The 15,079-nt window shown below is 34.3% G+C and overlaps 2 protein-coding genes across 2 annotated transcripts in view; one reads left to right on the top strand and one right to left on the bottom strand.

Annotated features, from left to right (window-relative positions):
- LOC107723161 (dachshund homolog 2-like) overlaps window positions 1–6,729 on the top strand; it is a 34,951-nt gene extending 28,222 nt beyond the window's left edge. The window contains exons 4-10 of the mRNA XM_016531688.1: window positions 2,692–2,811; window positions 3,104–3,273; window positions 3,982–4,135; window positions 4,896–4,967; window positions 6,201–6,331; window positions 6,414–6,561; window positions 6,665–6,729. Coding sequence (XP_016387174.1) covers window positions 2,692–2,811; window positions 3,104–3,273; window positions 3,982–4,135; window positions 4,896–4,967; window positions 6,201–6,331; window positions 6,414–6,561; window positions 6,665–6,729 — 860 coding nt within the window. The remainder of the gene's footprint in view (window positions 1–2,691; window positions 2,812–3,103; window positions 3,274–3,981; window positions 4,136–4,895; window positions 4,968–6,200; window positions 6,332–6,413; window positions 6,562–6,664) is intronic.
- An 8,333-nt stretch (window positions 6,730–15,062) lies between these two features.
- Window positions 15,063–15,079, bottom strand: part of LOC107723163 (protein canopy homolog 3-like) — an 8,582-nt gene continuing 8,565 nt past the window's right edge. The window contains exon 7 of the mRNA XM_016531690.1: window positions 15,063–15,079. This exon is cut by the window's right edge and continues 693 nt beyond it. The gene's annotated coding sequence lies outside the window, so the exon portion shown is untranslated.

Below are 15,079 nucleotides of genomic sequence, written 5' to 3'. Positions count from 1 at the left end.
TAAATCAGTGGTTTTTGTTTTTTTTGTGCAGCCAATGTGTGTGTTTGTTTTGGTGAGAGCAAACATGTAGAAACACACAAATCTCTTCTAGTTGACTTTTAAAGCATTTCTCACTTGATCAAACAGTCTAGACAAGCTGACCATCTGGTGTTTATTAATTACTAGGATACAAATTACTGTAATTAATTACTGGCCAAAAATACTCAAAAGTGAGCAATAACCATTTTCATTAGACAGTTTTGACCTTGTCATCATGGCTCATTTTTTCTCATAACAGCACATACACTAAACCTAACCTATAGTGTTAACTAAATAAACGCGATATAAAAATGCATTTGCTGAAGCAACCATGTCATTTTAGCTGGCTTCTACAAATCTTTGAGCCGTTTTATCGAGTCTCGTGGCTCATTGGACTAATACTTGATTGCTCCACATCAAAAATGCAGTGCTTTACCAGGTGAGCTACCGAGCAGCACAATATTTACTACGTCAAAAAAGCCATACACATGGAGCTAGTTATGTGACACAAACATCAAAATATATTAGTTTACAAATCATGCTTATGGTAAAAGTGTGTTTACTGTCATAAAATAGTAGTGTGCAAGAAACCACATAAAACAAGTCTTCATTAATAACTAATCTGTCCCTGTACACTCTTCTGCCATAGAAGAACATTTTTTTGTTAAAGAACCTTTAACATATGAAGAACCTTTCTGTTTCACAAAAGGTTCTTTGTGGCGAAAGAAGGTTCTTCATATTATAAAAAGGTAAGAAAGAGATGGTTCTTTAAAGAACCTTTGACTGAATGGTTCTTTGTGGAACCAAAAATGGTTCTTCTATTGCATTGCCCTTTTTTTTATTTTATTTTTTTTAAATGTAATGGACGTTTGGCCTATTTCATCATCCATCAGGTGAAAATGATCTGTCTAAAATTACAAGCACAAAATAATAGGTATCTTGAATAACATGCACTTATGAATCACACATAATAAGACCAGGAATGTTTATTAAAAAAAAGAAAATATTGATTTCATGTTGACATTTCGCAGAAAGATCTGCCATCGTACAATGAAAAAAAAAATTGGAGTAGAAACAACTCTGACATTTTTCTTTTACTTGGAAATTGCTAGTAAATTTCACAAATAATTACAGAAAACTGCAAGTAACTCATTGAATTTCTAAGTATAAAGAGTGAAATAGTCATTTATTGTAAAACATACTCCAGTAATCTTTGTTTTATTTACAACTTTCGAAAACCATTTTACAGTGTATTTCTCTTTACACCAGCTCCTTTCAGAATATCAGTAATCCAAAGCAAGCTGTTCTAGACATCCGACCAAAAGCTGAAAGCCATTTCTATTTGAGTACTTGACACAGGAGAATATACCGTATGCACGTGTGTGTACGTGTGCATGTTTGTGTTTGTTTTAGTGTGTTTCGCAGCACAGCTGCAGCTCGTGTTGTCTCTGATTGCTCTTGCTTTCCCTCCTCTCATCCATCTTCATCTGTCTGATTACTGTGAATTAGCGCCTTCTCACTTACGTTAGAACTCCAGTCCCACAAGATATGTGAGCTCGTGTTGACACTAGTCTTGATTTCCACGGACGTGCAGATTGTCGCCCAGATGGCCGCTCTATTGTACAGTATTTATGTCATGGTGAAGGGCCCAGGTTGCGAAGCTGCCGTGGTGTTGTAATGTATCTGCAGTGTTGGGTTGTGTCGTAATGAGGGAGCTTATTGTTTTTAATCAGGTTATTTTTGTCCGGTCGTGTGAAGACCTTATTGGTTGGAGCATGTGATATTCTTAAGGGGACTGACTTCATCCTGCGCTATCATTGATTCCTTCGCCACAAATCTGCCACCTAAACACCATCTGCTCCCAATGGCACTGACATGAATACTGATGATAGATTATCAGTTCAGTTCATTGTAGCTGCTGGTCGCTGGGCAACTTACATTTTATTGTTTCCGTTTTTTCATTCAAGGTAATGAGATATGCCCATTCTATAGTATTCTGCTCACTTATTTGGGGGATTCCATTCTAAGTTAATTTGTCTAAGCATATTTGTGTGTGAATGTGTACAGTATGTGGTTAAATGTGCACTTAAAGCTAACCTAAAGCAATGAATAGTACTTTTAACAAACTTTAGTCATAGTAATTTTTGGTTCAAAGAATGCTTGCGAATAGGATAGTTCTACAGCAACATCCACACCAGTAGGTGTCAGTATGAAGTTTAAAGCCACTTAAAAAACAGTTTATGTATATATGTATATATTTTACCCATGTTACTAAATTCTATATATTGTTATAATTGTGTATTTTAATAGAGTTAAACATGTATCTTGCTTTGCTTAGTCATACTATAGTTTAGACTAACTTCAGTCAGTTAGAATCAATTAAATAAACTGAATCTGTGAATCTGAATTGATTTTTTTTTTTACATACAGTACATATATACATCTATATATTAATATGGAAATCAATAAACATTAAAACTATATGTAACTTCAAAAAGGTAGACACTGCAAACACTGCAAAATGTAAAAATATATCAATACAATATGAATATATGTTCAAATATAAAAGCTATGTTATATGTTCGCTATGTTAAAACCTAAATGCATGTTAAAACCTACAAACTACCTATATTGTGAATATTTCATATTTCATATTCTTTTATCATTAAACAGGATGTAGCGCTTTGTCCTGGGAGAGAGAGAAGTATTCATCACCTGCTTCAGAGAAAACACAGCACAGCTTGAGCAACTCTCAGCTCAACTCTCTCCAACACACCCATCTACTGGCCAACAGTGAGCATTAACCATTCACTTTCACACCCTGATGTGTTTAAAGAGATCATAAAATTAAAATTCTGTCAGTAGCTTCTCACCCTTATGTCGTTTCAAACCTGTATGACTTTCTATTTACAGTTACTGGGACAATTAATGGGGACTGGAGCATTCAAGCTTAATATGCAAAAGCATCATAAAAGTAGTCCATATGACTAAATTTCAAGTCTAATCTGAAGCCATACAATAGATTTTTGTGATAGACTGACTTAAATGTATGTAGTTATACCATGATTCTTTCTTCTTCTCATAGGACTGGACCTGCCCTTCATGATGATGCCCCATCCCCTGCTTCCTGTTGGACTTCCTCCCACCTCTGTTGCCATGGCAATGAACCAGATGAACCACCTTAATACAATTGCCAACATGGTTGCCAGTGCACAGGTGCACAGCCCCGTCTCCAGGCCGACATCTGCCATCAAGGTAGGACATACTGTACAGACCAGATACTAAAACACACAGCTCTTTTGCTGCAAGGTCATCAGGGCCTGTTCACACAATTCTAGCTTGAGTTTATTTATTTGGAGTCATTTAAGGCAATTTGCTGGTCCACTTGGTCCAAAGGGGTCTAAACTGCTTTAGGTAATCAAAGGTCAGGTGGCTTTCAGAGACCTGTTTTAGGTTGTTAACCATGTTCCTTGTTTCTGCCACGTAATGAAAAAAGAGAGAAAAGAAAGAAAAGGTAATTGCTACTTTTTATCTCACAATTCAAACTTTTTTCTAGCAAATTTGTTTGTTTGCTTGGAATTCTGAGTTTACATCTTGGCATTTTGAGTTTACATCTCGCGGTAATTGCGACTTTTTCTCCTCAGCAATTCTGAGTTCATATCTCATAATTAGTCACAAAAATAATTCAGAATTGCAAGATATAAAAGCAGAATTGTGAGGGGAAAAAGTGAGAATTGACAGATTTTTTTTTATCCTGTGGCAGAAAACAAGCTTCCATAGCTTACTAGCCTTACCACAAATCTGAATCTGAAAAAAAGTTTTTATTTTATGACAAATCCTTAACGATGATGTGAACCTTAGGCAAGCTGACTCAGATAAACTAGGTCAATGAAGATGTGTTGTCATGTGGGGAGAGTTTATTTAGGTTTGCAGGACTGAAGTCTCTTTTTTTTTTCATTTCAGCAGGAGTGTTTTGACGAGAGCCCCTCTCTGACACCATCCGTAGATGGGAATGTTCCTCAGAAAACTGAACCCTCACCTCAACTAACCAGTTCAGTTCCCAGCAGCCCCACACAGCCTTACACACACTCTCCTCAAAAAACACCCTTGAGTTTGAGTGAGTGAGTTTGCATATTAAGTAGGGCTGTCAGTTGAATTAATGACATAATAACATGCAATTAATTACAGTTATTAATTAAACAATCATCAATCTCTGCTGAGCGAATCTCACAAATGAACATACACTAAAAGTTTGGGGTGATTAAAAAAATATGTTTATCAGCCTGGTAAGCACATTTTTACCCCTAAATATAACACCATTCATTTATACAGTTGTCTTCAAATACTACAACTTAGATGTTGGGGGGGGGGGAAAGAAATGAATACTTTTTTTTCAGCAAGGATGCATTAATTTGACCAAAATTGACAGTACAGATATTTAAAGGGCTACAATATATTTCTATTTGGCAGCGGCTATTTGCACAATTAGATGATTTTTACACTAAATGAAAAAATCATATTTTCTTAGCGATAGATGGTATTTACACCTTACCAAACACAATGTGCTATACCAATCCATATGTGGTTTCTGAATGTTAGTGTATTTACAGAGACCCAGTTACTGTGGTTAGCATCTTCATCTTGAAGTGTGATATTACTGTTGTTTCATAATATCTTGCATATAATGTCCATAGAAAACAACATTATATGATTTACATTGAGGAAAAAATGTTAGACTAATCAACGAGGCTTGCAATGACTCTGCTGCATACACAATAACAACACAAAGCAATATATGTTGGCAATAGTCTGTGCTTCTCTGAAACTTCTTGTTTCATTTATCTGCTGTCTTTATATATGTCTTTCTCTCTCTGTAGCATATGATGTTCATGATGAACAAAGCGAGAAAGACTCAACTCTGCATATGAACAGACTTTCCAACGACAGGGGTGAGTTTCCTTCACATAAACGAAATTTTATAAAAAATTAAATTTAATATAACATAACATTACAGAAAAGCCTCTCCTCTGACCTCTTCTGCTCTCATTATAGTTCAATTATTGCACAGAGCCACTATATTGCATTGAGTTTAGTTGGGTGATGTAATGGTATGTTGTAATGGGATATTCTAGTTTCTATATACAAGTAATCTCAAAACAATTAAAATAATATGCTCATGCCTGGCTTCATCCTGTACTAGCAAATGTATAAAAAGCATAAATCGACATACAGATTCTACATTCTAAAAATTTAGGATCAGTGAGTTTTTTTTTTTTTAATAAATTAAATTAAATGAATACTTTTATTCAACAAGGATGTATTAAACTGACCAAAAGTGTCAGTGAAGACATTTTTAATGTTACAATAAATTAGATTATAAATAAATGCTGTTCTTTTGAACTTTCTGAAGACTGGAGTAACGGCTGCTGAAAATTCAGCTCTGCCATCACAGGAATAAATTACATTACAATGCAATATAATGTTAAATCAGTTATTATAAGTCATAATATTCGTAATATGACTGTTTCTATTGTATTTTTAATCAAATGAATGCTGCCTTGGTGAGCATAAACAATTAACTTTCAAAAACATTAAAAAACCCAATGCCCTCACTCAAAAAGAACAACCAAAAGCTAAAAGAACAGGGATTTTCTGTAGATTTATTAACTGATGTAACTTAAATTATAACTACCGGTATATATTAAGCATATTCTTCAAAAAGAAAAAAAGTTCTTATTTGCTGAAAATCTTACCCTCCTTTGTAGCTTATAAATCACATCTGAGACTAGTGTTATTTTAGTATCATTGACACGCTAGTATAGTACAGTTTTTGTTACATATTTTAATTGATTTTTATTTTAATATTTTCTTACAATTTTTATATATTTTTTAAATGTCTATACAGTTTTTTATTATAAATTTTTTATATCAGTTTAAGTTTAAATTGTAGTACATCAGGTTAAACTAAATGAAAATGAGAAATGTTGCCTTGCCTACTAGCTGCAATTTTACATAACGTTTACTTTATTCCAATTAATTTTTTTTATGATTTTAGTTTTGGTTAACTAATAACTCTGTATGAGACTGAGTAAATGACAGAATTTAAATTTATAGCTAAACTATTCTTTTAACAGTCAGTTGATCAGTTGAATTCATCCCTTTGTTTGTTTATTATTTCACAGTTGAACAAAATGCAGTGAAACCAACAATCTTTGAGAAGGTCCCAGCTCAAGCATTGTCCTCTGGCTTCCCTGCGTCCCTTCTTTTCACAGACGGTCTCTCCTCCGTCGAGATGCTGCTCACTAATGTCCAGGTATAGCCATGAAGAAATGCAACACACACACACACTCATACAAACAAGTTCAGCATCAATAGCATGTGGACATGTGTTGCAGGGCCTGCTAAAGGTGGCTTTGGAGAACGCCCGTCTGCAGGAGAAACAGCTTCAGCAGGAGAGGAGAGAGCTCAAGATGGAGCTGTACAGAGAGAGAGAGATGAGAGAGAGTCTAGAGAGACAGCTCACCTCTGAGCTACACAGTCGAGGTAAAATGTTGCGATCTAATACATATTGGAAAACTGAAAAAAAACAAAAACAGAAATCGTCTATTTCCATTTGATGTTTACACATGGATATTTTCTCTTCCAGCTACCATTCAGAGACGTCTGAAGAAGGAGAAGAAGGCAAAGAGGAGGAAAGAACCAAAGACTTAAACTACTTCAGTCTGTGTGCATTGAATTTATTTAATACACGAGTTTCACAATTTGAGTTAAATTACTGAAATAAATGAACTTTTCCACGACATTCTAATTTATTGAGATGCACCTGTATATATTGTGTATAAACACAAATGAAAGACATAATATATGGATCGCGAAAGAACACCATTTATATATAGTACACAATTTGTTTTTTGTTCTTTAACTTGTTTTTAATGTTTTTGAAAGACGTCTCTTATGCTCACCCAAGCTGCATTTATTTGATCGAAAATACAGTAAAAACTGTAATACTGTGAATTGTTTTATTGATTACATTTATTTTATTATTTTATTTTATTTTAATTATGTAGTGTTTTAAACATATTAAACATGTTAACAATATGTATGTTTCATTAACGTATATAAAAATGAAACTGAAATAGTATGACTGAACTAAATTAACTAAGATGAAATAAACTAAAATACATTTTCATGATCATTTCATTAACCATGAGTTAATTTTAGTTTTAATTTTTAATACACTAATATTCATTTTTTTTATGTTTTTGAAAGAAATCTCTTCTGCTCACCAAGGCTGCATTTATTTGATTAAATATACAGTTAAAAGACTGAAATACAAACAATAAAATGTAAAATAAAAACAATAAAATGTAGTTTATTCCTGTGATGGCAAAGCTGAATTTTCAGCATCATTACTTCAGTCTTCAGTGTCACATGATTTGTCAGAAATCATTCTAATATGCTCAATAAACATTTTTCTGAAAACGGTTGTTCTGCTTAATATTTTTGTGGAAGCTGTGATACATTTTTTTCAGAATTCCTTGATGAATAGAAAGTTCAGAAGCACAGCATTTATTTGAAATATCTATTTTTTGTAACTATGTAAAATATATATTTTTTTGTCTTTAATCAATGTAACACATTCTTGCTGAATGAAAGTATTAATCTCTGTTAAAAAATAAATAAAGTCTTTGTACAAAACATGCCTATCAACACACTCGTATACAGTGTGTATGTATGTGCACAGTTTCAGCTGTGGCTTATTCTGATTTGTTGTCTTGACCTCACTTCCCCTTCCCATCAGTCTTTCTCAGCAACACCGTGTGTCACTCGCCCGTGTCCTCCAAACAGATGAGATCATCGGCTCCCTCTGTCTCAGAGTGAAACCATTAGCAAATAAACACATAGATGGATCAAAAGACTGGGGACTAATTGCAAGGTTCCTGTGTAAGCAAAGCCACACCGCATGAATATTCCAGCGCCGCCCTTCCACCCGTTTATCTGTTTCTGCAGCTGGCCGTTCTCACTCTCTCCCCCTCCGAGAGACAGCTAAAGCTACATGATAAATTACTTGAATTACACCTTGTTTTAATTTTATTAAAATGACTCCCTAACGTCGAGAAAATCTGCTACACGTTGGCACAGCACTGGACTGGAGGTGTTCATTTACAGTCTAATGTCTTTTTTCCATGATGTGCAAAAATTGACTATTTTAGAGAAAAGGGGCATTTGAAATTCCATAATATTTTAGAAATATAAATATTTATTTATTTTTATTATTATCTATTTCTTATATTTTAATTATGTAGTTTTTAAACATGCTAGGCCCACCTTTTTTTTATTAACTTAAATCAAAATACATTTTCATGACTCTAAACTTAATAAAAAATAAACATGAGTTAATTTTATTTTTAATAATTTTTTTTCCATTCAAAAGTTTGGGGTTGGTTAAATTTTTGAATGTTTTTGAAACAAGTCTCTTATGCTCACCAAGGCTCAGTGTTGCCACGTCCGCGGTTTTCACGCAGAATTGGGCTACTTTAACACTGTTGCCGGGGATTGTTTTTCATGTCTGCGGGTTGAAGTGACCCCAATAATGCGATATTAATCCCCTGAAATGCGAATTGTCCCGGGGAACCCCACCAAAAAACATGTATTTTAACCCCCGGAATGCGATTTTTAAGGGGGGACCCACCTCGAAATGCGATTGGGCTAGTTTTGAGTAGCAATTGGGTGGGTTTTGTTGTGAAAACCTGGCAACCCTGCCAAGGCTGTACATATTTGATTAAAAATACAGTAAAACAGTAATATTGTCAAATATTATTTTAATATATTATAAATCGTAATTAATTCCTGTGATGGAAAAGCTGAATTTTCAGCAGCCATTACTCCAGTCTTCAGTAATTTGTGGAAACCATCATCCATTTCTTTTCAGGATTATTTGATGACTAGAAAGTTCAAAAGAACAGCATTTATTTGAAATGAATACATTTGTCTTTACTGTCACTTTTGTTCAATTTAATGCATCCTTACTGAATAAAAGTATTAATTTATTTTACAAACAACAATCAATCAATCAATCAATATCTTACTGACCCCAAACTTTTATAAAATGTAAAACCTTCAAAACCTTTATTAAATATGAAAGTCCCATTAGATGGCCCAGAGAAGTTTAACACTATTACACATATTTAAATAATTGTTGAATTAATATTGAAACAGTTGTCAAGGTTTCATTCTTTTATTTTTATATTTATCAGTCTTTAAATTTACAGTAGATGGGTAAAAAAAAAAATCCCAGACTAATGTAATTTCAACCTCAAACCTTCCTCTTGTTTTTCTTTCTTACAGAAAGCAGAACATACACAAAAAATCCAATAATGTACTAAGAAGAGGTGGATAAGGATGCTCTCCACATCACACACTTTCCGAATGCTGAAGAGAGGACTTCAAGGTTTTATGCTGTGAGCTGCATTGGAGAAGATCTTCTCCTTGACCCAATCGAATGCTCCATCCACACAACATTCCAGAATCCTCGACTGTTGTTTTATCTACATACATTGTGCTTAATTCCTTGTTTAAGCTCTGTGGAGAGCACTGTTGGTGTACTGTTACTTGTTTTGAAGCAGCGTTTGGAAGCAACTGGACGCTGTTTTGGCATTATCCCTTCAGGACAGTGACCTTCAGTATAATGCCCTCAGGACAGGCTGAGGAAAATGTAAAAAAAGGAGGAAAAGAGATGCATCTGGCTTGTGTTTCATACTTGTTTAAAGACTCTAAAGAGTGTGGAATCTTACATTTCATTGCTTTTCTCGTGTATGTCCATCTTCTGGTTCTACAGTCTATTTATCTCTCTTTGTAGGTCAGTTTAGCTTCTTAATACTGTTTAAAATGTTCACCTGTTCTTCAGTTTGAGCAACCTTATGTGGGAGTTTTCTTTGTAAGACCTTGCGTTATTTTATTGGCTTTCAGATGGAAAAACTACTGAATGTTTTTTGGAATCTTTCCCTCATTATTCTAAGGAGAACCTGTGGATATTGTAGATGTGGTTTCATGTTCTCAAGCATTTACAGCGATTTGATTCAAATCAGTTAAAACTAGACACTAAGGCCGCAGAGGATATTTTCTTATGCATTTGGCATTTTCCCCACCACACGAGTCTTTATTTAGTCTGTGAGTTACTTAAAGAGGAAAACAGACTTCCCACAGAACAGAATTCCCTGCTGGTGTTGTCAGGATGAGCCATCCATCCTATAGGCATTCGAATGCTAAATGATGTCTTGAAAGGTCTAGATCGATGTCTGTCACCATTTTGTGCACCAGAATGAACCGACAACACAAATAAACAAAGCGATGCTCATGTCACCGGTGTCACCTTGTCGTCAATAGCGTTCCTGATGAAGCTAAAGCCATCAAACAATCCTATTGATTCAGGTCATGCAAATGAGACCCCATTAGTGCTTAAATGCCTCTGCTGCTACATATCGGCCTTTATTGACACGTATCAAAGTCCTCATTAACATTCCGTTTGTGGTCTTCTCGTGGCCAGACACAAGCTAAGTATTGTTCCATACTGATATTTCTAGTCTACAACAGCACTCCAACAGCTCCAGCTGTATGATATCCAAACAACTGTACTGTAACACGGATTTGTAATATTTTTCTTTTGCATGCTTTAGGAACATTACCCGAGACCATAAATCTGTGGGGACAATAAATAGATTTGAAAACAATTTACTCTGATTTGGAATTGCTCCCTAAAAATGGGGAATGACCATTTGGGAACGTGGGAAATGTGTGGTTCCAAAACTACAGCTAGCAAAAGATAGGAGCAGAAGATAAACATATGTGTTTAGGATACAGAAATGGCATCTGTTTTGCTATGATTGTTTTGTGAGAAATATATCAGTACTTGTAAACTTGAAGAGGACTGTTGTGTTTGTTTGTGTATTCAGTTCAGTTCAACATCCTGGAAAATATATTATTTTAGCTGTACACAAGTTTTGAGTCTCTGCGTTAAAGAAACTGCATACAGGATATTGTGTGAGCATTAACTGAGCAGACTGGGAAACAAAACAAAAAAACAAGTGAAACCTCAAGAATCAAGAACAAGGGCCAATACATTGAAAAAAAAAAAATTCACTCAAATTATTACAAAGAAACGGCTTGCAACAGTGAATTAAACATTAAAGGGGTCATCGGATGCTCATTTTGCACAAGATGATATGATTCTTTAGGGTCTTAATTAAAAGTCTATAACATACTTTGGTTAACATTTCTCAATGTTAGTGTAAAAAACACCTTTTTAAACCTGTCAAAATCAGCTCTGTTTTTATCAAGCCATTATAGTCCATGTTGCTTTAAATGTTAATGAGCTCTGCTGGCCCCGCCCCTCTCTTCCGAGCTGCTCTCAGAGAGACTGTTTACTTTAGCCGCATTCATCGTGAAATTTGCTAATTAACGCCTTATTAGGAAAGGTGATTTGCAAAGATTCATAAAAAACCCTTATACTCACTTCTTCTGTAGATGAGGCTGGATCACGAATGATTCGAGCGAACATAGATGCATTTAGGCTGATCGGGAGTGGCGCATTCACTTCAAAGCAAAGTAACATTAATCCTCTGTGTCTTCAGCAGCTCAGATGTCGGGAGTAAATGACGATTGCTATATTCATTATTACATCAAACAATAAAGCACCTCAATCGCTTAATCGGAGACATTGTCTTCCCCTGCACCAGAGTCAACACAATGGCGGACGGATGACAGCTCACTCAGGGCGGGTCTAAGGTAAGACACCTGTCCAGTCTGTGCTGAAACACTACTGTCAATCAACTATCGTGGGAGGGGCCTGTACAGAACTACGTCATTCTGACAGGAATCTCAGAACAGCCTGGTTTGAGAAAGGGGTTTTTAAAATAGGGATTTAAAAAAAAAACACTGGATGGATTTTTATAATTATAGGATGGATGTGTACACACACTTCCAACATACATTTATGTTCAAACAACTTGAAAAGTGAATTTTGCATCCGATGACCCCTTTAAATTCTGATGCCAAAAAAAAACAAAAAACTGAAATACTATTTTTTTTGTGAAATATACTCTAATAATCAACTTTAAAAAAATAAGTTAAAAAAATTAATAAAATTTGTTTACAGTGTACAACTGAAAACCAATACAGAAACTTGTTTCGATATGTTCTTTAAAATGATGAGACAAGTTGTGGGCTCTTTCAATTCCCTCGAGCGAGATAAACAGAAATGTGCCTGATATGTCAGATTATTCCCAGGATGCATTGAGGGTGGCTGCTGTTTTCTCAGGGTGGTGCGACTATATGAATATAGATAGTCATACGCACTGATTGACTGATTTGCCCATAATATTCACAACAGAAACATGAGTTTATTTTGTTTCTCATAAAAAAGGCAGCACAGATTTTTTTTTTTAATGTGATTTGAAGAAGCTTGTAGTTTCCAGTGAGTTATAGACTCATTTCATGCACCACAGCCTCTAAATAACGGCTTAAATAAGACATGAAAAAATGTTTAACTAGATTACCCATATTAGGGCATGATGGGATAGAAAGGGAGGAAACACTTTGAACGGAAATTATTAAATCGTGATTAAGTCATTGAACTCATGAACAACTTTTTACTTGACATCCGAAGATAACAGAGGATGTTTTTCCTCATCTAAAATGACCAACGTTTCACTCTTTTGACTTAAACTGTGAAGAAGAATGAGAAGGTTTCTTTAAATGACTGATACAAGAAAAACAAGTTTATATATTAAAAATAAGTTAAAAAAATTAATAAAATTTGTTTACAGTGTACAACTGAAAACCAATACAGAAACTTGTTTCGATATGTTCTTTAAAATGATGAGACAAGTTGTGGGCTCTTTCAATTCCCTCGAGCGAGATAAACAGAAATGTGCCTGATATGTCAGATTATTCCCAGGATGCATTGAGGGTGGCTGCTGTTTTCTCAGGGTGGTGCGACTATATGAATATAGATAGTCATACGCACTGATTGACTGATTTGCCCATAATATTCACAACAGAAACATGAGTTTATTTTGTTTCTCATAAAAAAGGCAGCACAGATTTTTTTTTTTAATGTGATTTGAAGAAGCTTGTAGTTTCCAGTGAGTTATAGACTCATTTCATGCACCACAGCCTCTAAATAACGGCTTAAATAAGACATGAAAAAATGTTTAACTAGATTACCCATATTAGGGCATGATGGGATAGAAAGGGAGGAAACACTTTGAACGGAAATTATTAAATCGTGATTAAGTCATTGAACTCATGAACAACTTTTTACTTGACGAAGATAACAGAGGATGTTTTTCCTCATCTAAAATGACCAACGTTTCACTCTTTTGACTTACACTGTGAAGAAGAATGAGAAGGTTTCTTTAAATGACTGATACAAGAAAAACAAGTTTATATATTTATTTATAGTCCTACACTACTGTTCAAAAGTTTGGGGTTGGTTCATGTTTTTGAAGGTAGTCTCATCAAGGCTACATTTACTTGATTACAAATACATGAAAAAAAACTTTATATTGTAAAATATTATTAAAATTTAAAGTAACTGTTTTCTATTTTAATATATTTTAAAATGTAATTTATTCCTGTGATGGCAAAGCTGAATTTACAGCCGTCATTACTCTAGTCTTCAGTGCCACATGATCTGTCAGAAATCAGTATAATATTATGATTTAGTACTCAATGAATATTTCTTATATTATTTTATTATAATTTTGACAAATGGTTGTGCCACTTAATTTTTTTGTTAAAAATGAGATAAATTTTTTTTAGTAACCGTTTTTTTTTTCCATTGTCACTTTTGATTAATGCATCATTGCTGAATAAAACTATTAATTTCTTTATATTTTATTTGTAAATCTTGACCGGTATGTTCAGTATATATCAAATATTACTGACTGTACATTTGTATTAAAAAAAATTATGTCTTTATCACTAATTAATAATTTTAAGTAAACATCTGCATTAAATATATGAACAAACTGTTTTCTGGCACATATAGGGAAAAAGGGCCCTCAATTCTTTACAATTAAAAGTTAAGTAGCATTTAAAAAAAGTGTTTTTAGCTCAATAAACAAAATAAATAATTATATTTTCTACAATCGGCTGAGTATCAGTTAAACAGATTATGTCAAAATGATGATGTTGTATGATTACAAATGTGGTAAAGACAGAGAGAGATTAATTATGTGGTTATTTGGGTACCATATCCATGGGGAAACCATGCAGGGACATATAAATGATTTCATATAGACAGACATGGTCAAACACTGAAAACTGGAGAAAAAAACAAAGCAAAAACAAAACAAAGGCCCAGAGAAGAGAGATTCATATTCTTGCTCACGATATCAATAAGTTCCGTTTCTGTTGTTTTTCTTTTCTTTCTGTTGAGGGCATAGCACTGCTCAAATACAAGTTATCAACAGTTAAGTTTTAAATACAATGTTTACACCTTAAATTAAACGGCTTTTAAATTAATTTTCACATTTTAATTATATAAAAATTGATCCTTTTAATTATATAGAATACTCTGTTGCAACAAACTTCCTAAAAATCATACAGAACGTCCCAGCGACACGTGCACACTCGAATAAAACTTGACTACAATGTCTCATCAAGCAAGGATTTGTTCTTCCTTCTTGGCGTCACCACCCCCTTGTGGTGAAGCCTGGAAAACTACCGTTTAAAAACGTTTCCTTCCGAGGTTTTTTTTTTTTAAATCAGCCCAAGAGTTGGTGTCAGTTTTCCTTTTTTATTCATCATCTACACCTCACCAAACACTTATTAAAAGCCTCAGCTAATGAGCTGCTGCCAAGAAACACAAAACCTGCACATGCTCCTCCCATTACAACATTTGCATATACAGTTCAACCTTAGGTCAATAACTTTCATACACACTCCAAACAACAGTAATCAGAATAGGCATACAAACACCTGCAGGAGCCCTCTCACACTCACACTCCCTCTCCCTCTCTCTCACACACACACAAACACACACACACTCTCTCTCTCT

The sequence above is a fragment of the Sinocyclocheilus rhinocerous genome, unplaced genomic scaffold (assembly GCF_001515625.1).
Source record: "Sinocyclocheilus rhinocerous isolate Xijiao unplaced genomic scaffold, SAMN03320098_v1.1 scaffold1325, whole genome shotgun sequence".
In the NCBI taxonomy this organism is placed as follows: Eukaryota; Metazoa; Chordata; class Actinopteri; order Cypriniformes; family Cyprinidae; genus Sinocyclocheilus; species Sinocyclocheilus rhinocerous.
This window is presented reverse-complemented; position numbering and strand designations above follow the sequence as displayed.